Consider the following 23,412-nt stretch of genomic DNA (forward strand, 5'->3'; position numbering starts at 1 on the left):
CCAGATTTAAGATGAGCAACACATCCAACAATGGTTAAAAAAAGGTATAAATCCATTATAAAACCTCACAGATTTCCCCCCCCCTATGTCCGTGTGTTTAAATTTTAAAATGGTGTTTAAAAAGGGATTTTTTATTCATAAAAACATTAGTAAAAATAAACAATGAAGTAAATGTGAATCCCCAAGACTCTCACGTCTAGCTGATTTCGCTGATGTCATTTTCTATCCATTGTTGTGATGGTGTGAGAAGGCGCAATTTACGCACACTCCAAAGAGCGCACAGCACACATCAGAGGCAGAGGAACGCTGTGATAAGGCGAGATAGGTCGCAAGCGAACACAAACTGACGTTGAGCTCTATTGTATCTCTACAGCGGCGCGTCACCTCCAGCGCTGCGCGTGGACTGTCTTCTGCAGTAATCGCTGCGTTTTTCTTACGCGTCTCTCCTTTCACCCCAGAGAAGCCTCACCGCAGCTGTCAGCCGCTTCCATCGCCTTTACTTTTCCCAGAAGCCAGGAGCAGGAACCGTCTCACCGCTTTTTGCCTCTTCTATTCGGTAAGCATCCCAATGAATGCGCGTTTAAGCAGAGACCTTTAGAAAGTCATTATGGATTGACACGAAGAGGCGCAGAGGGCGATTGCGCTGGTTTATCTTACTGCGGTATTGCAATGCGTTGATTGATTAAGGAGAATGTGATGTTCATGATAAATGATACGTGAGAATGCATGACTACTTTTGGATAACCGAACCTCCTACTCCGGTACACCACTTTTTATAAACCCATTCTCCCGTTTCACGTTATTCTAAAAGGCTATTCGCAATAGGCTTTAATAAGCGTCGCTTGTAATGTCAATGTAGTGTTAAAAGCCGTAAGAGTTGAAAATAAAAGAGGACCAAACTGTACTGTTACAGAATCAAAGAGACTTTAGAAGTTAAGATTAGAAAAACGTGATCTGGCTATGTGAAATGAATGGGCATAAGATGACAATGGCCTCGACTTGTCTCAGACAACTGCGTGCCTTATGTAGGTGTGTAATGTATTATAATGTGCCGACACGTCGGGATGCGCACGCAGTGAAAAACATTATTTCTCCGCACAGGTTTGTCCATGTAATGTGCAATTGGTGTATTTAGAGGTATAGATGTACTGTGGCACTATTGTATTGTATATTTGCTGCTTAACAGTTCATATAAAAGAGCTGGATAGTAAACCACCTATAAAGCCACTTATGTAAATGTCAATAGAGCTTTGTGAATTTTGGGCACGATTTTCCTATAATATGCAGCCCACAATCTTGCACTCTCAAGGTCATCGTGTAAAATAATCAAATAAACGTAATTTTTGTTATATAATGTGGCTGTCTGAATACGCTGGATGTTGTAAATCACGTTGCGGGCTAAATTCACATGTGACATAATCTGTCAGGCTCCTGTGGACATGAACACTTTTGTGATGAGTGGAATCAGGGGGCTTAAAACCCCTTTTGATCTCAGGCTCAGTTTGCATAGTCGTCATAACGCTTGTTAGTCAGTTCTTATATTACAAGAATGCCTGTGCAACATAACTCAATGTTTTCTTTGCTATAAAGCCCAACATGGCCCTGTATGACAAAAAATCAACCCCATTTGTTTTTGATGCCACATCAGTGGGCCTACTGCTCTGAACGTACGGCCGCTCTTCAGCGTATGCCCTGAAGATCAGTATAATCCATCTGCATTACAGCAGTGTCGCGTGAAAAGGTAAAATCATTTTGAGAGATCGATTCAACCTGCACAGTAGTCACAAGGGACAGAGCATTCTCTCTGGTCTCCTGTTGCAACAGAAATAGCACCGATGCAGGCTAAATGGAAAATGGACTATTGCTTTTTAGGTAGACAGGCTCTTTGGTTCCTTTTATAGCCTGCAGTGACCAATTCTTTCTAGTATTTCACATAGTGAACCATATTGATCCGAATTAAACTATGAATATTTTTTGGCACCTAGAATGATGCAACAAGTAGAAATATCTTCTTTTTTCATCTCTTTTGCATTAAAGCTTGGCAAAATAAAATGATGAATGTTAAAATCTTAATACTGCAGCAAGGGAAAGGTACAAAACATTTTTCAAGGAAGCACTTATCAAGATTTATCAGTAGGAGATGAAAGCGTGTTCGTGATTTCTGCAGGCAATTCAGAGTGCTGCACTCTGTGAAAACATAAAAACCTGAAATCTGGATTGCTTGGATAGGTGGGCATGTTGACTTAAACAAGTTACTTGTTAGCGACTGCCAAAGCTGATGATTTATGATATCACTGCAGGGCTTAGTATAAACACCACTCTTTATTTGACCGATAATCAAATCGAATCTGTTCTCCTTGGCAGAAAAACAGCAAATCCTTAAAAATGAGGGGACCTGTGAAACTAAAGGTTTCCAATCCCATTGACCACTTATCAAATCGTTCGAACTATCGATTTTGTGGCTTGACAGAAGTCACGTAAGTCTTTGAATCTGGAGGGCACAGCTGGGTAGGCTTTCGATTAAGGAGGATGATCATGTAATTAGTTTGCTGCCATAAATCAAACAGATAAAGAGTGATTCAGCTATATGGGTTTAAGATGTATTATCAAGGGAGCTCTCATTGTTATCCTTCAATATTTTGGTTCCCTATTTTAAATCTGCCGTTTATTTTTAGCTGAATCTGCTTTGCTTTCTCTCATGGGTGGATCGCTCATAAAGCAAGGTATTCCCCAAAGACAGTGCGGTGCAGTCTGCGGATCAGGGAGGGGTTCGATTTCTTCCATTGAAGGATCACTAGCCCTGAGCTTAAGCGTTGTTTATGTTGTTGCATTGCATTACCTCACTAAATCATGACCTCTTTTTCACTGGACTGTTAAATGTTTGTTTTATGGGTTTTTTTGTGCATGACCTCGCGATTGAGGGATTATACAATGCTCTGGGTCGCAAACGATTGCTGTGTGGGTTGAAAACCTCTCTTGTACCTTAGGAAGTGTCAACATGCCTTCATTGAAAATAAGATTCTGCTGTGTGGGAAACTAAATTAGCACTCGTTATCATCAGGTTTCTGCCTCAATGCTCATCTGTCAGTCGCAGACTGAAAATTAATTGTAATGAACTTTGAGGCACGTCGTTCTAGCGTTTATGGCTGCGGAGGGTCTCTGAATCTTATGTGAGCTCAACTCTATGAAATTAAATATTCAGCTACTGAGCAATTCATCACTAGTACTCTTTTTTTTCTTTTAAGAGATGTAACATTATTGGTTTAATTTGTCTAAAAATCTAAATGTCACTCTTATATTTCGATGACCTTTCGGTAATTATGCTAATAATGCGTTGTTTAATTAACCCATTTCTCTGACAGTGATGTACAGTGTGTGAAAGATGTTCTTAAAAGCGAATGTGTGACCCATCGCTTCTCATCCACAAAGGCACACACAAACGTTTGTAATAACACCAATAAGTTGAAATAGGAGATTTAGTTTGAGGTTTCTCTCTCAGGGTTTTTTATATTATCTATTGGTATAATGTTTTGCAGACTATTCTGGAACATGTTCGAGATGGTGTCTCATTTTCTCAGTGCTAATGCTATGAATGCCTTAGTGCTGAACATAATTAATTTTCTAGGCTCATGGCTTTGTATTATGCATGTAGACTGCAAAACCGGAGCATTTTCACTAGTAGTCTCATATTTTTGGGGCCTGTTATTTTTGTTACTGAATACACCAAACCTTTGATTTAATCGGCCAGCTTGGAACATTATAATCCTCAATTACATATATTACTAATCATATGACTTAGTCTTTTTTTAACTGTGATAATTATTAATATGAATATTATTTTAACATCCATAAAATCAGTCAGGTTCTGTAATGGTATGGTATATAACAGTGGTTGAAACCAATTTTACTCTCCAAACTGTGTTGCAGATAAACGCTGCCAGGCAACTTCATTGATTTTAAATGGGAGAATAGTTGGTTTAGCTTGACACTTCACAGCATGCTACTAGTGTTTAATGTAAGCACTGTTACTCTCGGTTGTTTATGGTTGGCTAGTAAATACAATTCAACTTTATTGCATTTAAAAACGGTAGAATTCAGGTACTGTTAGGTCACGGTTCAGCAGTTTTACAATGGCTTTAAAGAGATAGTTCACCCAAAAAGGAAAATTCTGTCATCATTCGCTCACTGTAAGGGAACGTCAACAGGTACACAGACGGAGGTAAGTATAGACTAAAAACACTTTAATGATCACAGGAAGGAACAACATTCAACGATCTATTACATTTAAGACACTACAATGAGCAAAGGAACAGGCTGAGCATGTTAAGTGTCCGGGTTTTGAGGGGATTGCTGGCAGGTGTTGTGATGACAGACGGGGGACAGGTGAGGGAGCTTGGAGGATCGTGGGAGGTGTAGTCCAAGGAGGAAACTAGGGAAAACAGGCACGGGGTCAGATGAGATTGTGACAGTACAGGGGTGGGTGTCCTGGAGGCTAGTGCAGGGACAGGACAGGAAGGGACATGGCAGGGAGCTCCCAGCACCGGTAATCAGGGGGGCAACGGAGGATCAGAGAGCAGCATAACGTGGCCATATGGGGGAGCTGGGGGAGTCAGGGATGGTGGCCACTATGGCGTTGGGGTCTGCCGTGGTGGTGACGCTGGCAGACATGGAAGTGGAGGAGCTGGAGACAGCCAGGATGATTGCTGCAAGAAGTTGCTTCCAGTGGCCAGTCCTGATTTTTCCAGGGAGTTAGGACCAGCCACTGCAGCCCCCCAACCAGAATGAATTTGGGGTAATCCCAGGTAAGGCCTTGGCACGTCACATGCCAGTGCCAAAGCCACAATGGCCACCGTGGTGGAGTCCAGGCGAGGCTCTGAAGGACAGGAAGGCTCTTATGGCTCGGGAGGCTCTAAAGGCCTTGAACACTTGGAGGGCTCGGAGGTCTCTGAACAATTGGAAGACTCGGAAGGCTTTGAAGAATTGGAAGGCTCGGAAGACTTGGAAGGCTCTGTGGGGTCCCCTTTAAAAACTTAGGGGTCAAATCCGTGCCGACTTAGATGTGTTGTGGCGTACCGTTCCATGAAAGCTGCATGCTGCCGGTCTGGGGAGTTGCGGCGTCCATGAAATGTTGTCTGGAGGTGGAGCTTGGTGGAGGACTTTTTCTGTGAAATTGGGGCAAACAACATGCTTCCCGATTGGAGCTAGAGCCACTCATTTCCTGGAGGAGACTGATGAACTAAACCACAGGTCTGTCCCGGAATTCCGAGCGAATATCCCAACTCACCCAATGGCAAATGTCCAAGAAGTCCTCCACGTAACTCTCCAGAGGACGACGGTCTTGGCACAGCTGTTAGGCAAGGATGTCCTCTGGAGAGTCGAAGCCATTATATTCCATATTTGAAGGTTGTGTCGTTGCACGGGGACAGACAAGACTGTGACACTCACTCTCTTTTGTCATTGCAAACCTGTATGACTTTCTAGCTTCTGCAGAACACAAAAGAAGATACACCTATTCACTTCTAGTTCAGTTAATAACATTCTTCAAAATATCTTCATTTGTGTTCACCGGAAGAAGAAAGTAAGGTTTGAAATGACAAGAGGGCGAGTAAATTATGTTAGTTTTAATTTCTGGATGAACTATCACTTTATATGTACACATGCCATCAGATTTCTATTGTGTTACTATTTTGAGTGAGTTTCATTAATCATGTTTTATGTTTATGTTAAAAATATATATTTGTTCTATTTGTGAAGGTTAAACGTTTGTCTGGAGTAAAGCTCAACCGATAGCATGTTGTTAGCAACACCAAGGTCATGGGTTCGATGCACACACAACTCGTAAAGTGTATACCTGTAATGCACCGCATGCCAAATACATAAATGTGATATGTTGCCTGAGAAAAAATGTTGATGTATTCCTTTTTTTCTCTAATGAGGAGTTGTATATATCACATCATAGCAAAGCTGATTTCTGTACCTTGCAGACACCATGGGGAAACAGAACAGCAAGCTGACCCCTGAGGTAATGGAAGACCTGGTGAAGACCACAGAGTTTAATGAACATGAACTGAAACAGTGGTACAAAGGCTTCCTGAAGGATTGCCCCAGTGGCCGACTTAACCTGGATGAGTTCCAGCAACTTTATGTTAAGGTGGGTCCCTTGTCACTCTGCTATACACTTCCCTACTTTTGTGTCTGCTTTTGTTGGTGTTGTTCAAGACTGGCGAGGTCACTGGGAATTGCATCAGATGCGCCATATGATTTTCAATCGGCTGGAAAGGCCCAGTGATTCTTTCATTTATATATTCTGATGTACAACTGGCACCCAACCCGGTTCTGATCTCAGGGACTACACCAGTTTAATCACTACCAGGTTTAATAATTTAGCTTTAAGGGGGCGTGTAGCAGTATTTGGTAAGGACAATACATAATTTTACCTTTTTAGGTCTATTGTTTTTTCAAAATAGCTGGATAAAAGTTGTAGTCAAATTCTTATTTAGGCAGTTTAGTTCAATTGGTGGCCATATTACTAACATCTGCACCACGTTTAGTCACTGAAGTATCGAAGCTACCTTCTCGAATGATGAGGTAGTGTAAAACAGGAATAAAGCGTGACAACAAGGCCATCATAAATTCAGTTTCTTTAGCCTGAACCACACAATTACACGGGATCATTTCAGATAAGTAGGGTAAATAACCATAGGTCTCACAGCTCTTCTTGGAAACCATGGTGGGTTTTCAGGAAGGGAATATCTATAAAATCTTTTTATTAAAACTGAGGGGAAATGGGGGACCTCGCATTAGCAGGGCACTCGGAGCTGAAGCGCTATGTATGTGTGCTAACACTATACTTGTGGTATGGTGATGCAGGGTGTCCATTTTACTTTTTTATTTATCATGGCATGCGTTTTGTTTTACATGCCGAAAATTAAGTAACAAAGATTCTTGTAATTCTTTCAAAATTAAGCTTGTAGATTTTTGTGTACCATCGGGTACCAAGATTTTTTTAAGAAATAGTGATAAAACAGTTTATTGTACCTGTTTGGACGATTAATAGAATATTTATAAAATATTAATTAATTAATAGAAATTTACCAATTTCTGTTTTCAAATGTGACCCAGATCTGGACCCAGAAATGAACAAGCAAAGCTTGGGAGGCTTGTGGCATTGTGTTTGCTTTGTTTTGTGAAAGCCACGTTGCTAAATTAAGCATCTTTTAAATGATTCATGCTTGTTCAATAATAGGTTGCCAGACTGGGGATGAGATCAGTTCTATGGAGAAACTCACCTCTCTGTGAACTCACTTTGTTTAATCTGCAGTCATTTGATACAGTTTGTAATCTTCGTTGATTTAAGATTGTAGTATAACCATTGATAAGTATTGCATCTAACACAATAGGCCTTCTGGAAATATCAGAATAGATTATCCAATAAAGGGGAATTATAGGGCAGAATCTCTAGCCGTGGTTGAACAAATAAGGAATAGTTCCTGTACCTCATGGAAAATAATGATAACAATTAATTAATTTATAGTTTAAATGCACTTTAAGGCGCATTGAAAAAAATCATCTGATAAGAGTTTAATGTCATTTCATTTGTGAATAATCTAGCAGACACTTGTATCCAAAGTGATTTATAGGTTATAAAGTAAGCTTTTTTACTAGTAGCCTATGTGTGTTTCCTCTGTACAATAAGTGGATAAAATGACACCATCATTGTGCTTCCTTATTCTCTCTTTTTCAATTGACAGTATGTTGTTAAATTATCAGTACTACTTTTAACATTTTACTATGGCAAATACTTTACTTTATTATAGCGGTGCTTTGTGGCTGAAAGCTGTCCCCTGTGATTAATCTGCCAATAGTATCAAGAGTTGATGTGGGTAAGTGGTAAATAGATCCCTCTGTCTGATGGTGTGGAATGCTTTGCTGTGGTTTCAGATGTTGGTACTGTCACTGCAGTGATGAGGTATTGCGTAATGGACGTTGTGCTAAATCAATCATATGTGTTATAGTCAGTGTTGCCAAAGTTACTTGGAAAAAGTGGTCTGGTTACTGATTACTGATTGTACCTCTAAAATGTATCTTAGTTACTGTACAGATTACTGGATTTTAAAAGTAACTAAATTGGATTACACTTTACTTTATCAGTTACTTTCAGCAGCTGCCGCCAACACCCCCGGTGCCTCAACATAAAAATGACAATCGTTTTTGCCAACACTCACTTTATTGGAAGTGTATTTTTAACAGTAATGTCAACAATGTATCTCCTGACATTTAAAGTTGAACATCAAGACTATTTCCTGAAAAAAACATGTTTTATTAAAAATAATATAAAGACTGATTTTCTTGATTTCACTTAACGTAAATACTTGTTTTTTATAAAAAAAATAAAGACAGTCTTTCTTGACCTGACATATTTAACTGTTAACACTTTAAAAATGGCAAAACATACTATTTATAATCTACATTATTTATAAATGTAACTATTAATTTCTTTTTAACATGTTTTATGAACATTGAACCTGTTGTTCACAGCATTAAAGCAGCATTGAGTGGTTTTACAAAACAAGTGTAAAACGCACGAAACGAGAGCAGCATTTCCTCTGTAACATAGTGCCCGATAGGGATGCGCGGATAAGCTAAAATGTCCCCCGCATCCGCTGTTTCAAATAAATTATCCAACCGCCACCTGCATAATTTTCTGATATAGATATCCGCACCCGACCCAGACCCGATCGTCATTTAAATTACTCAGTAAATTTTCTAGCACTGTCTTTGTCTATAAATACTTAAATCTAATATTTCGATTTAGCACACACCTGATGTACCATATTACAGGTACCAGTCTTATAACTTTCATATACATACAATGCCTCACAGTCGTTGCATATTACATACCCAGTACTTGATTCATCCCCACTTCTCTTAAATGCTCCCACACGGTATTTTTCACACCTTTCTTTTCTTTTTAATTCACCTTTTTGCATTTCTCTTGGATCTGTTTCGCCTCCATTTCTGCTTTAAGAAATAGACCGTCCTAACGCCGCCACGCTAGCATTTCTTTTAAATTATTGCAAATTAGCGCCTGATGAAAAATGCATTTAAAACACATTTGTATTTTTTGAGGAATGTTGTTAATATTGTATATGATATCATCCATCCGCGACCCACCCGCAATTAATCTGAATGTATTTGTATTGTCAGTGTTTTTGTAGCTAGATAGCACTTTGCCGGCAGCACAGAGAGTACAACAAACCTTAATATTGTCATCTAGCGGACACAAACTCGTGACTGTATTTCCAGCTACAAACGCGCATCTCTTTCCCCCTCCATTGTTGATTACGTTTGTGTCGCTGCGTGTAATGCTACGTGACTTCACTCCCTGAGTTGCAAGAAGCAAAAAATATATATTTTTAATGAGGTAAATGACAAAAATAGTAACGCACAGTGACTTGGATAAATAACTTTAATCTAATTAATGGTTTGGAAAAAGTAACGCGTTAGATTACTCGTTACTGAAAAAGTGTTCAGATTAGAGTAACGCGTTACCGGCATCACTGGTTATAGTGTATTGTAATTGACACTTAAAAGCGGGTGGTGGTTAAGATGGCTATGGGGGATGGTGGTCTTACCTAGAATTATCAGTTTAAAACCTGTATCTCACCAGACAACTCTTTTATCTTGTGGCCCAATAGAGAGCTGTGTGGATCCATCTAGATTTGATCTCACGGCACATAAATTTGAAATGACAGGGCAGGATCTGGTTTGGGGCCTTGGTGGTGGCATGGACAATAATTTGGCTAGACATCTTCAAGTCAAATCCTGCATGTATTGAATTCTAATTAAAGATTTGGGTCTTGTTACTGCTATACATATCGTTGATTTCTAACACAAGAGGAGAGAAAACTGTGCTCTAAAAGCCATTTCATGATGGCTTTGATTTTTTTATGTCTGTAATTCTGTCAACCACCCACACACAGTCATACATTATACACAGTCCCATACTCACGAACGCGTACAAAACACACAAACACACACACACACTGTATCTACCTGTTTCTTCCAGAACATCATTCGCTTCAGTTATTCAGGGCACATCTGGAATTAGTAGCTTTTTTTATAACACAATGAGACAATTTTTATTACTTTATAAATGAAACATATCATGATAATGTTTCTCCCTGCTTGAATTTAATTCGATTTTAAAATTGAGATATTATATGAAAATATTTAGATAATATTGACTACAGAAAAATAAATGTATTCAATTAAAGTGAGAAATAACCCAACAATTTTTTTTTTGTCCTAATTTATCATCACCCTCGAGTTGTCCCAAATCTGTATAAATTTCTTTGTTCTCATGAACACTGAGAAAGATTTTTGGAAGAATGCTTGAAACCCCACCATTGACTACCATAGTAGGAAAAATGACAATGGTAGTCAGAAATGCCCCAAAACTATTTGGTTTCTACTTTTTTCCCCAAAAATCTTCTTTTGTGTTCTACAGAACAGATACATTTATAGAGCAATCTTTCACTGATTCACCTTTTTTTTGCTTTAATAGACATCAGATTACATAACAGAGTGAAACCGTCCATAAGAATCCATCTGAACCACAGGTTATGTTTGTGTGCCGTGCAAGTACAGTGTGAGACCAGGGAGGGTGTCCCTGGATGTCTAGGTGCTGCAATAAATGACTAGCGTACTCTAGATTTATTGAAGGATCCATTTTGTTTAATCATAGCTTTGTGGAGAAGATGGAGGTCCTCAGTGTCACACAAGGTTGTCTTTGTGAACAAGATAAATTGCCTCCTTGCGATCAATAAGTCGCCATCTTTTACCCAGTGTACAATTCTTGTAAGATGACCCATCAAAGATAATTAGTTGCTTTATAATTGTTTCATTTCGTAAAGTTTTTAGCATCATTGTCATCACAGTGCCTTTTAATAAGAGGACAGTCAAGTATTAAAGTTGGCTGGGGGTGGAGTGGTTGTAATAGGAAAGGTCACGTCAAATTTGAACCCATGTTTTACCATGCACCATGACACCTATCGCTTTTACGCTTTGGCTGTATTCAGAATGATCCTTGGATTAGCTAAAGTATATTCTTTATATTTGTAAATACAATTTTAATATAATAAGAAGAATAGAACTAGCTACGTGCTCAAACCCTAAAACAATGTGTGTACTTATGCACACGATTAAGATGTCAGGACATTGTTTGGCGACCACAATTTTGTTAATCTATATTTCCTGTTGAAACAGAAATCATTTAGATTTAATGGCAGCTTTAATAAAACCATAATCATCGTATTAACTGTACTAACAGCAAATATTTTGAAGTCACACTATCAAACGTACTTTCCACAACACAGTGTATGACTCAAACATCAAATAGCAATCAAATGCCTTATTATTATTGTGTACAGGCTTTTTTAGATAATTACAGGGTACATTCTCTTCCTCTGAATGAACATTTGTTCAAAAGTAACAGCGAGAAAATGATTTTCATACATTATTGTGTGTAAAATGCAGTGTGTAGCTTTCATTGAAATAACTGTTCTCTTCCCTCCATGAAAGTTTAACATATGTGTCCGAGTGATGACCCCAACCTGCCTCGTGCCTCATGTGATGTCATGTGGCACGTGGAAGGTTGGGTGGAAAAAGCTCTGATGCTTCTCTTGATTAGCTGACGTTTGTTTACTATTGCAGCCTGGTGCTTCTCTTCCCAATGTCACCTCAAGGTCACCCATGCGCCTGTCTGTGATCTATGGTCAGCTGGGACTGGAGTAGAGTCCTTCAATTACCATTATGAAGTAAACAATTACCCTATTTCTGGGAATACACAGGCAGTCCTAGCAAAACGTAGGCGGGCACTATATGTAGTGATGTAAAACCTCAGCTGTTCGCGATTCGGACTATTGACGACTCATTTGCATGATTCAGAGTCGACTCCCTTTTTTTCCAAGCCAATAACTTTGTTATTCATTCATCTTCGGATTTACAACTTGGCAGACTGCTTACATTCAAACAAGGCGACATTACGCACTGCATGAAATGTAGTTTTCATGATCTCATGTTATGTACTCTTTAAATTCAAAAGACACAGGACTGGAATGGCCACAAAACATCTAGAACTTCTGATGAAATGAAAATTTGGAGTGGTCTCTTATTTTTTTTTCTGCTATGTGGGGTTGTGGTTTAGCCTTTAAATCATCGCGGGCTGCATTATAAATTTCCAAGCTCTTAAGCCCTCTACTTTGAATTAAAAAGAGCCAGTCTTTTTGGTGTTTTTTAGGCTGTAATTATGTTTTTTGGGTGTTTAACAATGGATGTTTATGTTTCTAATTAAAAAAAACGCTTTATATTTACAAATTTCAAGTTTATTGCTCAGCGCTGTGCCTCTTCTAACAAAACGACTAGATTTCTTCCGGTCTATATAAAGTCCCTCCTTCCAAAACACTCTGATTGGTAAAGCTGAACAGGTCTGTCATGATTGGTTCCCTGCTTAGAACGTGTGTGTGAAGATGTCCCACCCAGGGGCGCCGTATAGGGGGGAAAAGTTAGGACAATTCCAAGGGCCCATGACTGATTAAAAATTAATATAAAAGTATTAAACCATTATAATTCAGTATATGTATATAATAGTAAAATTAATGATCTCTTTTTTTTTGGCAGTAAAAGGTAAAGATCCCCATTGACCAAAAAGTAAACATCCATATTGACCAACCCCCTGTATCTGCGTAAAATGGTTTGGTCCTGCCTTAGCGCTCTCAGTGACAGTGTTTAGTTGCAGTCAGTAGATGGGCCAGAATTACAGTGACCACAATGTTGCTTAGTAACGTTAAGTCAAAATCTGGTATTCGAAAAGGGAAAGAGAGAAAAGAGAGAGAGAAAAGACAAAGGAAAAGTTGTCAAACTATAACCCAGTTTTTCAGAAAGAAAGGTGGGTAGCCTATAGTCTGTAAGTGGTATTAACCTGTTGGTTTAATATCCATAGTGAAATAAGCTAGCTAGCTACAGACTAGTGTTAGCCTACATTAATCACCATTTAATCAGTGCAGGGAAAGTTTAGCAAGATATTCACATTCATATATTTGCAGCGAAGTAAAAAAATCTGCTGTTTTCATTGTTTTGAGAGAATGGTTTTAATTTATTTCGATTGAAAAGTTAATATATTTATGTATTTATGTTTGTTTTTCTTTTTTTTAACTTTCATTAATAATAATGATAATAATAATAATAATAATTAATAATACTTTAAGAGAATTTTCCATTTTTTCAAATTTTTCAAAATACATAGAGACTGTAAAAGATGGCCTTTAGCACATTTTTTATGGTTGCTTTTAATCTTGCATCAAATAGTGAACTGCAGTAAATATTGTGCTAAATCCTAGCTAAATTCCTGGCAGCGCCCCTGATCCCACCCATATTATATCAGTGAGCTTCCACAGAACAGCTTTCACAGCTGATGTTAAAGTCAGGGAAGCTGTTATTTGACCGTTGGTTATCTTAGAATGTGTATAGAATTATTATTACCAGCTGTAGGACTGGGATGAAAGTGAAAGCAGTTTAGCGCGTAGCTCAGTCAAATGTTTACAATCTCTGTTAACCAAACACAACTCCAGCGGCTCTTCCTCTTCTCTAAGGAAGGCCTCTCCCCTTTTTTGGCGTATTCCTTTGGGCGGAGGTTATTAAAAGCACTTGGAATAATGACATCATGTGCCCAGGAAGAAGTGGGCTGTAGTCCGATCCAGCCGTTTTCTGTAGTCCTTGAAAAACGAAGACAATATCTCGCTTGGCATTAAACTTTGAGCTTTTATCATATTGCAGGTATTGTTTATGCTCCTACAGCAACATTACACCCTAGCTAAAGTTTGAAAAATTGGATCGCAGGGAATGGGATCTTTAAGGTCTTGATTGCATTGAAAGAAATGCAGTTCTCAGAAACATCAGCAAATATTGTGAAAACTGTTATTTTCTGTCAATTTTGCTTGAATTAAGTAAATTACATTTAGCTGCAGCGTACGGGTTTGGTCTTGTAAATCAATCTTGTTGTTTGTCCATAAAAATAAAGGAGCATTTTGCTATCGCTATTTAGGGCTTCATCCGAATTGAATGCTCAGGAGGAATAAAAAGTCTTTACATAATGGTTTTGGGTGCTGTTTGTAGTAACGGAAGGGTAGAGCTAGCCAGGCTCAATTATCCCCTGGGCACATTGCCCATCTAATTCAATCAGTTGTGCAGGGGAGGTTGATTATCAATGACCCCCGTGTTGCAGAGAGGAAAAGGGATGTCAGCTGTGTTTTTGGTGTTAACACACCTTCTTAGGGCATTACTTTAATTTACTCATTTTTCTTTTGAGACCTTATTATTAATGCATTGAGCTTCAGAGATCTACAGTAAGATCTAGCTTATTATATGTGCCGTGTTATACATATGGGAAGAATGTTCAACTGTTGTTTTTGTTCAAACTTGCTATTGTATGGAGAAATAAAGATTCTTTTGTTATAGGCAGCATTTTTTGGTGTTTTTTGCTTAAGGTTAAATTTTGTATTATAATCAGTTCTCATGAGATTTGCCTTTTACTTTACCGTTGATTTTGAGCTGTCAAAGCGCTGTCGTTTCTCACCAACACAACTTGAATGTTAAGATATTTTTGTTTATAAAAGTGTTGCCACAGAGCAGAAAATGTGATGTAGCTGGCAAACTGAAGATGTCTTGGTCATACTGCTGGGTTAATCTGTATATTGACCCCGGGTGACACTGCAAAAGCCGTGCCAATACTAAACTACCCCAGGAGATCTCACATGAGGCTTTGAGAACCGAGGTGACAACTTTATTGACTGAGAAAAGGAAAAAATGTCAGTGTCTTTAAAACGTCTACTTTAATCATCAGTTCATTTGATAAGTTGTGTAATGCGTCCCTAGACAGATACGTAAGGATGTGCATTATGTCACGGAAATTGCAAATGAGACATTTATTGCCAAAGCGTGTCAATGCTACTCAATCATTCCAAGGCTAATTAGATGGTAATTAGCATTCTATATGTACAGTTCATTTGAAAATGCTTGAATTTGCTCGGCAGCTGAGTTATGATAAAACGTAAATGTTGTTGATAGTTTGAAGGTATGTAGAGGACTATGTGGTTAACTAGAACTCAAATCACTAAATTTCTGAAATGAAGAACATTTTATTAGGCTTGTAAAAGCCTATATTTGCAGCACAGCTGTTTGAAGGTCATTTCCTACAAATTACATCAGAGCGTTTAGATGGCATTTAAGTTTTGATAGAAGAATGGTTGCGATGCAAATGGGAAGCTGTTGCATGTGTGAACAGCAGTTGTAATACATTCACTTGTAAAGGTAATACATGCATTTTACTCAAATTTGATGACATTTGGATAACAAAGCGGAAGCACTGGTGAATGCAAACAAAGCTAGTCAGAACCGGTAACTCATGTTAATATTAAAACAGAGTCAAAAATAAATATGAAAAAGGTTGACATTTGAATACACCTTTATCTATTTATGAATTTAAGAAGATTGCAAAGAATGTGGTAACAGACCTCGGTGTCCGAGCAGAAACTCATTGAGCCCCATTTTGAAAAGGCCAACTCTACAGCACAAAAAAACATGTTTTCAGCCTGGTACAAAAAAATATTTTGGTCAAAATCCGTAATTTTGTACTTCATGACAACTGTTAGAGGGGTGAATTTTTTTTTATAAATCATCCGTTTAGATTATATTAAACCTTATTATAATCCACTTGAGTGACAAGTTGTTTTAGCAACCAGGTGCCTCAGCTCTGACCATGTCCCGCCTCTTTGCCTATTTTCGATTATCCGGTATGACACGCTCAACAGATAGTGACGGCCGGCTCCACCTACTTTAGGCTTCGTTTTTAATCTTAATCTGGTGATGTAATGGACACTACGTCCATATTTTATACAGTCTATGGTAATCCTCCATGTTCTGTCGGTCGGGAGGGGTGTAGTGAGCGGTTGGTTGCAATTTGCAACCTTGCTGCTAGATTTCACTGACTGGACCTTTAAGCTAAAAAGCTGACTTACATTTTTTGTCAGTTCTATATAATTTAAATTCAATTGACTCATAAAGCTTATTTGATTAAACTTAAAAAAATATTATAGTAGTATTTATTTATAATAACTTATAATAATTTAAATTATAACACGTTGTTTATTCATGACTCAGCCACTTGCAGAGTAGCACTTTGATGGAAAAAAGCTTTTAAATAATGTCTCAAGTTAAAAAGAGGATGAGAATCAGTTATGTGTAAGTCATTTTCTTGGTACATTTCTTGTGAGGTGTTATATTTTGTGACACTGCAGCATTTTCAACCATGCTTTACAAGATGAGGTGTTTTTTTCCATGTAAAAATGCATTCTATTTCAGTTTAATGTGTAGAGAAAACTATACATAAGCAATTAGGAGGTTTCGCTGTTAAAAAGTCACACAAAAGGTTTTGCACAGAGATGCCATATATGAACAATTAACCATTGATAGGTTATTCAAAGGTTCTTATAAGAACATCATCCTTTTACTTTTTTATAATCTGAAGAATTTTCCCACTACCTTCCCACTACCTAAAACAGAAAGGTTCTTGGTATGTTAAAAGTTCACCATTTAGCTCAAACACATTCTTCTATGGCATTAGGAACCACCTTCTTAAAAAGTGTTTAAATGTTAACTTTGATATTCTTTATCTAGGTATGTCTTTATTTACCAATTATTTATTATTGATTCTCCATGTTATCTGATTGTGTCAAACTTTGAATCGTTCATTATTTTCACAGTTCTGCTTGATACCATCATTGGCACACTTAGTACACGCTCAACCTTTTAGAAAACATAGACGGTTCCATAAAAAATTTAGCATCAGCTCAAATTGATAAAATAGACAAAACTTATTGATTACAAACCCTTTGTCAGCGTCCTTAAAATGTAGTGTAAGTGTCTGATGGTGTTGAGCACAATACAGCACAGTTAGGTGTATGTACGTGTGTTAAGGTGAGTGGGTGTGTGTGTGTTTAAGATATGGCAGTTTTCCAGTACTGGCATTACTATCCACCCTGTATGTATTATCAGTGCTGAGGTCAGTTATGCTGTACAAGGCAGTACATTTTAACATCACACCAAGTCTACAAGGGCTGTCTCTGTTTGCTCAAACAGTTAAGTGTATACAGTATCATGGTAATTTGCGGGTGGGACATGTCCCTAACACATTTTGGAAGAAATTAAGAAATGCTTGCAGAAGGTGTGTATTGTTTAGGGGGCATTATTGAGGTCGGGGATTCAGGTTTACTTCGTTACACTAGTCACACAGCATTTTCACCGTCCAAAACTTTGTTTTGGGGAAATTATTTTATATGATTAAAGTTAACAATGGCATGCTGTGAGGTCAGGCCCAAAATAACAACTAAATTGTTCCCATGTGCAACTTCTCACTATATTAACTTCCTAAAGTTTGTCATTAATTGAAAAAACGCTGTGTGCGGAGACTGCATACCCACCCACTCACAACTCTTTCAATTAGATGTCATCACCAGAATCCCGCGTCAAGTAAAATAAATGCAACTTTTTCACCACGGACAATAAACAACTTTGTAAACTGTATAGACTGAAGTATGTAACGCAAACAAGTTTTAAACAACTGATTATTCATTCAGAGCTTCACATTTTAATATTGAAAATGAAACAATTACAGAGGTCTGGACCTCGGTGACCTATGGCCATCCAGCCAATGGATGGACCGCCCATTATACAGTATATGATAAATATTCCCAACGAGTTATTACAGAAACAAATAATTTAATATTCCTTTAACTTTTCAAAACAAAGTTATGCCACTGTACAGTATATGCGCGACAGTTCTATTGATGACCTAGATAGCCTATTAGTCACATTCATTTTATTACTTCATTCAATCTTTGGAATTTTAGAAAACACATCACAAAGTTTTATTTAAAGAAAAGATAACTGAGAGCTCCATTACCTCAATCATCATTATAAGTTGTTCCAAATCTTTAAAAATGTATTTGTTGGCTAAACTGTCGCTTTAATAGAGACCTTCGAAAACTACTGTGATCCTTTACAAAGATAACTTATTGCAACGATGATCAATTCAGGTGTTTCCACAGATTTCAATACGTCCTTGTATTCTGAAATCCCACGCTTCTGAAAAATCCATGACTTCGGTATTGTTAAACGACCTGCATTAAGAGCAGTTTGGGGGTTGTAGACGGGTGCAGAGAGGGCAGTGGTTTGGCACAGGGTGTGGCATCAGCTTGCACAGGCTTTTAGGACCCACTTCGCAGCTGAATTCTGTCTGCAGGGCTTTAGGCTGATCCTGCACTTTTGCTCTAACTCTCCATGTACATTATTTTAATTTAACAGTTGTGTTAGGTCAGGCCTTCTCATGTTCTGTATTTCAATTCTTTTGCACTTACCTTGCTCAGGGATGCAATGGTTTTTGATCAGCCCTCTCTGGTGCTCAAATCTGTAATCTTTTAGTAAAGTAACAGCCCACTTCTTTAACCAATACACTACGTCCTTCTTCTCATGCATTTAAGGACTCCGTTTCCATCAGTTTAAATAGAACTATGTTTTTAAGTATTTAATTAATAGCACAAATAGTGACAGGTCTCAGTAAACATACATCAGTTTCAGAATCTTCAGAACTTCAGATGTGCTTGGATCTTAAAAAAATGAAAAGAAAAGCAAATCATGAATTTCACGTGAAAAGCCTTGGCCTTGTGGTTATTTTTACATAATAAAAATGCAAAATCATAACCTGCCAGATTTTGACGGAAGATCTTGCAGAGGAGGCCACACAGCTGCAGTCCCCCGGTCAAGTCTTCATGACTTGCACTTTGTTTGTTTTTCCTTCTCTCCTTTACTTTTGTGAAGGGCAAGGCCATATGGAGCAGAAGGCAGCCCCATGAGAGAATCATTTTGCATGTGTGCTGGGTACATCACAGTGTGCATTACTTCCTGTCTCAGCTCTCTCTTCCTCTTGTGCCAGTCTGGCAGGGGCTTCTGCCTGGGACTGTGCTATCCCAGAAGGCTTCGGCTTCTTGGAGAAGTTTGACAGTACAGTATGCAAACTCTTTGATTAAGTGTATGTGGGATGCATTTTCACGGGGTGGCTTTCAATCCTTTGATTTTGTTGTGTTGAGATGTACATCTCAGCTGATTTGATTCTGATGACATCATAGGACGCTTGCAAACCCATCAGCCTCAGCTGGTAGGTTTGTGAGCAGGTGCTGTTCTGCAGTTGTTGTCTCTGGTTTAATCCCATGCTTTGTGTTTTGGTTCTGAGGATGTTAGGAGATGTTGGCCTCTTTGCTTATTTGGGAACTTAAAGGGGTAGTTCACCCAAAATGAAAATTCTGTCATCATTTACTCACCCTCTTGTCATTTTAAATCTTCAGCAGAAAACAAAAGAAGATATTTTGAAGAATAGCGGTAACTGAATAGCGTCGGCACCTATTAACTTCTATTGTATGGACACAAAAGTTGTGAATGGGTGCCGGTTCAAAATATCTTCTTTATCTTCATTTGTGTTCTGCAGAAGGAAGAAAATCATACAGGTTTGAAATCACAAAAGGGAAAATGATAACAACATTTTAATTTTTGGGTGAACTATCCATTTGAACTCCATTTAAACCATTTTTAACAACCATGACACATGCGGGCATAAAAAAAAACAATATCATTTCTCATCTGTTCATAAGTGCTTCAAAATAATAATGAACTTTATTATGCATTAGACCACAGTAAATATATTTGGTCATTTAGGACCCAACCAACTCTTCTGATACATTCTATCTGTATTTTGTAGTGCTTGTAAAGCCAGTTTGAAAACACTTTATCTCCTCCTGTTGTTAAATAAATTGGAATTTAATAGTGTTTTGAGTACACTAGAAGATAAATAGTGCTTTGGCTGGGACTGCATTGGGAATGAATGAATGTCATTTTTGCCCCTAGTCGCTGTGGGGCTAAAAGTATTAGAAGAGAAATGATGCCCCCCTTCAAAGAGGAGCTTTGTGTTGCAGCTATAGTGGACGATGCGCACAAATTGAATACGAAACTCACGTCCGCATTGCAGCCTTCTGCAATGAGGGAGGCACTGCACAGGACGTTGATGGCCTTACTTAACACATGTTCAAATACTAATATACCCTACACACATTATCTGTAATGTGACTTATACAACACCAATTAAAACATTTAAATGGACGGAAATGTAAGCATACCTGGCTAACTAAGATATTTAACTTTAAAAATAGAATATGCTTTATTTATATGTAAGGATATATAAATTGCTCAAAAATGTGCTTCTTAAACTTTATTGTAACTTGATTATTTAGATAATTTAGTGAAACCTTAAGCAGGATACGTAGTATAATTTTTAACTGTCTTTTTTAATGTTGATATCATTGTACTGATCTTTTGTCTTTTTTTTCAAACATGAAAATGTTTTTGAGTGACATATCAATAAATAGTTTAAATTGCTGAGGCTTTGGTTATGTTTATGCTGTGGTTTTCCTGTCATGTCATTTCCTGAAGTATAATGTCATTGAAGAAACAGCTTTTGTTTTGCTTAGAGGGATACAGTGAGTGAAGATGATATTGATGACACTAGGAAATCTATAAACTACATAGTAGTTAAATGTTTTACTGTAGACATTTTATTCATGTTTCATGTGTTTTTTAATTATTGGTGTACTGTATTACTGTGTAAAAATAAATATTTATGTGATTTCATTCTTTAAATGTTGTGAGTTTAATATTTCCTTCAACATGCTGTATTAAAAATGCTATTCATTGCAGAAATTACCCTAATGCATCACAATTGTGTTCAAAACCCTTGCAGCACTAAAATGAAGCATCTGTTAATATGAGGGAATGCAACTAAGCACTATAATTGAATACTTGTATTGTTTTACTTCTTTTTCAGTTTTTCCCTTATGGTGATGCCTCAAAGTTTGCTCAGCACGCTTTCAGAACCTTTGACAAGAACGGAGACGGCACCATCGACTTCAGAGAGTTCATCTGCGCTCTGTCCATCACATCACGTGGCAGCTTTGAACAGAAACTCAACTGGGCCTTTAACATGTATGACCTGGATGGAGATGGAAAAATCACACGGGTTGAAATGCTTGAGATCATTGAGGTACTTGAATTCTCTTCATTAATATTGTTCTAATTTTGATATCAGATGAGGTTTTTATAAGCCAGCAAAGAAGATTCTTATGAAGAATTTGACTTGGCCTAAAAAGGATAAGAAATGACCGGACCTCAGTTCTAAAATATAAATAATTGTAAAATAATGCAGATAATGAGCAAACGTATAAGGTCACAGCTCTGACTTTTAAAGTGATTTTAATACAAAACGTTCTACTTACTTCTGTCTAAAGGCAATTTACAAGATGGTGGGGACTGTTATAATGATGAAGATGAACGAGGATGGCCTGACGCCCCAGCAGCGAGTCGATAGAATCTTCAGTAAGATGGATAAGAACAACGACGACCAGATCTCATTGGACGAGTTCAAAGAAGCGGCCAAGAGCGACCCTTCCATTGTATTACTGCTGCAGTGTGACCTGCAAAAATAAGCGTCTCGGAAAAGATCCAGGGACTGCACAAATGATTAATGTTCCATTCAGTTTGCAGCTATTTCCACCGAAAAAAATGCTTGGACTACCTTTCAATGAATCCGCTTCCTGTGTTTTAAACACTCGTGTGCATGAGAATGTTCTTTGCTAAAAGATTCCACATATGCACCCACACACCTTCACACACGCATACACATGCACACACTGTCATGCATACATTGTAAAAAACATACTGTACACAAATGCAGATCATGCCATGCACAAATAGAATTATATGAATATTAATATACACTATATTGAGTCAGAAATAACTGCCAAAATGTGAAGATTGTGCAAAGCACCTTCTATACAGTCTGAATCCACTGGAGCTTGCGCATCATTGATGTGCCGTATTGAATTATGCTATACTATTTATTGTTCAAGTTTACTGATGCTAGCTATGTGTACCATATACTGCGTAATGTCAACCAAACTGATTCTTATGGTGATCGTAACTGGTCTGGATTTACCCACTCATCTGGATGAACAAAAAGATAAGCTTGCGTCCATTGAAAATTCCCTACAGATGTGCTTGTACCGTTGATGAATATAAATGTAGTTTATTTGCATGCCATTAGGTTTGCCTTAAGAGTACTTCCCTCATTTCCATCCTGCTTAAAGAATGATCACAAGCCTTATTTAAAATGCTATTAAAATTTGATGTGCAATAGATTGAAAATAGGTTTTTGGAAAGGTCTTTAAATATGGCGATGTCATACTGGACATCCATTTGTGATTCATTGATGGCTATGGGTAGTATTCACTCTATTGTCAGCATGTACTTCACATCAGGGGGATTAAATATGGCCTGAAATCTGTGAGATCGATACGACTAAAACACTGTTCTAGTGATTTTAAAACATTATATCAGTCAAAAGAAAATGTTCTCATATATAACCAAGAAGCTGTGCAGTTCACGTTTAAGGGATTTTAGAAAGCCCTCAAATAGAAAAAATCAAACGCATATCAATTTGCATATACCTGTATATGTGGGGCCAAAGTGAAAAATAATTCACAGATGTATTTATTGAGGGGTATTTCATGACGTTGACGGCTGATTAACATAATGAGAAAAATAATGGTCCTGCCTAAACACGTATCTATTTGAACTACTGACTCATCCAAGACAATTGAAACTTTCAAAATTGTATTTGTTCATATGTTTACATGCTGCTAGGGGTTTAAATTGTAGGGCCCAGACCTGGGTATCAATAAATACGTCAAGACAATTGCATCAACTGCACAGTTTGAGCACTGAATCTACTTCTAAATAAGCACACTCCGTGCTCCATTTGAAATTACATTTTGCCTGTGTTAAATTTGAGTTAGTGTAATGTATACCTAAGGCACTGCACCAAATTCACGCAATGGCAACCTTTCCAAATTAAAAGTTATTTTGTACATGTAGCATGTATTGTGCCCCTGATGCCATGGCTGCACTACTCATTGTGTTGTGGTTTAAACTAATAAAAGAGTAAATGGGATGTTTTCTTCAATGTCAGAGTATTATTTAAAACTATAAACGTTCAAAGACTTTTCAATATTTAAAAAACTGTATCTTAAATTTACAATTAAAGACTTATATTAAAACCTTTGTTGGAACATGTTTACATTTTAAGCTTTAAAATATGTAGATAGTTCATTTGAGCATATTTAACACGCCTGCTTTAAACTTTATATTACCATACCAATATATGTGAGTAAATGATTTTCTAGAGTGATACAAGAC

General features: G+C 37.6%; 1 protein-coding gene across 1 annotated transcript; it reads left to right on the top strand.

Annotated features, from left to right (window-relative positions):
• The first annotated feature begins 250 nt into the window (after positions 1 to 250).
• vsnl1a (visinin-like 1a) lies at positions 251 to 23,167 on the top strand. The gene is made up of 4 exons (XM_056764417.1): positions 251 to 556; positions 5,985 to 6,151; positions 20,987 to 21,202; positions 21,447 to 23,167. The coding sequence occupies exons 2-4, from the start codon at positions 5,990 to 5,992 to the stop codon at positions 21,642 to 21,644; spliced, it is 576 nt and encodes a 191-aa protein (XP_056620395.1). The 5' UTR covers positions 251 to 556; positions 5,985 to 5,989; the 3' UTR covers positions 21,645 to 23,167.
• Positions 23,168 to 23,412: the final 245 nt, after the last annotated feature.

Source organism: Triplophysa dalaica, chromosome 13 (assembly GCF_015846415.1).
Source record: "Triplophysa dalaica isolate WHDGS20190420 chromosome 13, ASM1584641v1, whole genome shotgun sequence".
Classification (NCBI taxonomy): Eukaryota; Metazoa; Chordata; class Actinopteri; order Cypriniformes; family Nemacheilidae; genus Triplophysa; species Triplophysa dalaica.

What these genes read in the sequence shown, in the direction of transcription:
- vsnl1a (XM_056764417.1), top strand. Translation starts at nt 5,990, where the DNA reads ATGGGGAAACAGAACAGCAAGCTGACCCCTGAGGTAATGGAAGACCTG. An exon ending in TCCAGCAACTTTATGTTAAG is followed by an intron (nt 6,152 to 20,986) that starts GTGGGTCCCTTG and finishes CTTCTTTTTCAG; the next exon opens with TTTTTCCCTTATGGTGATGC. An exon ending in AAATGCTTGAGATCATTGAG is followed by an intron (nt 21,203 to 21,446) that starts GTACTTGAATTC and finishes TTCTGTCTAAAG; the next exon opens with GCAATTTACAAGATGGTGGG.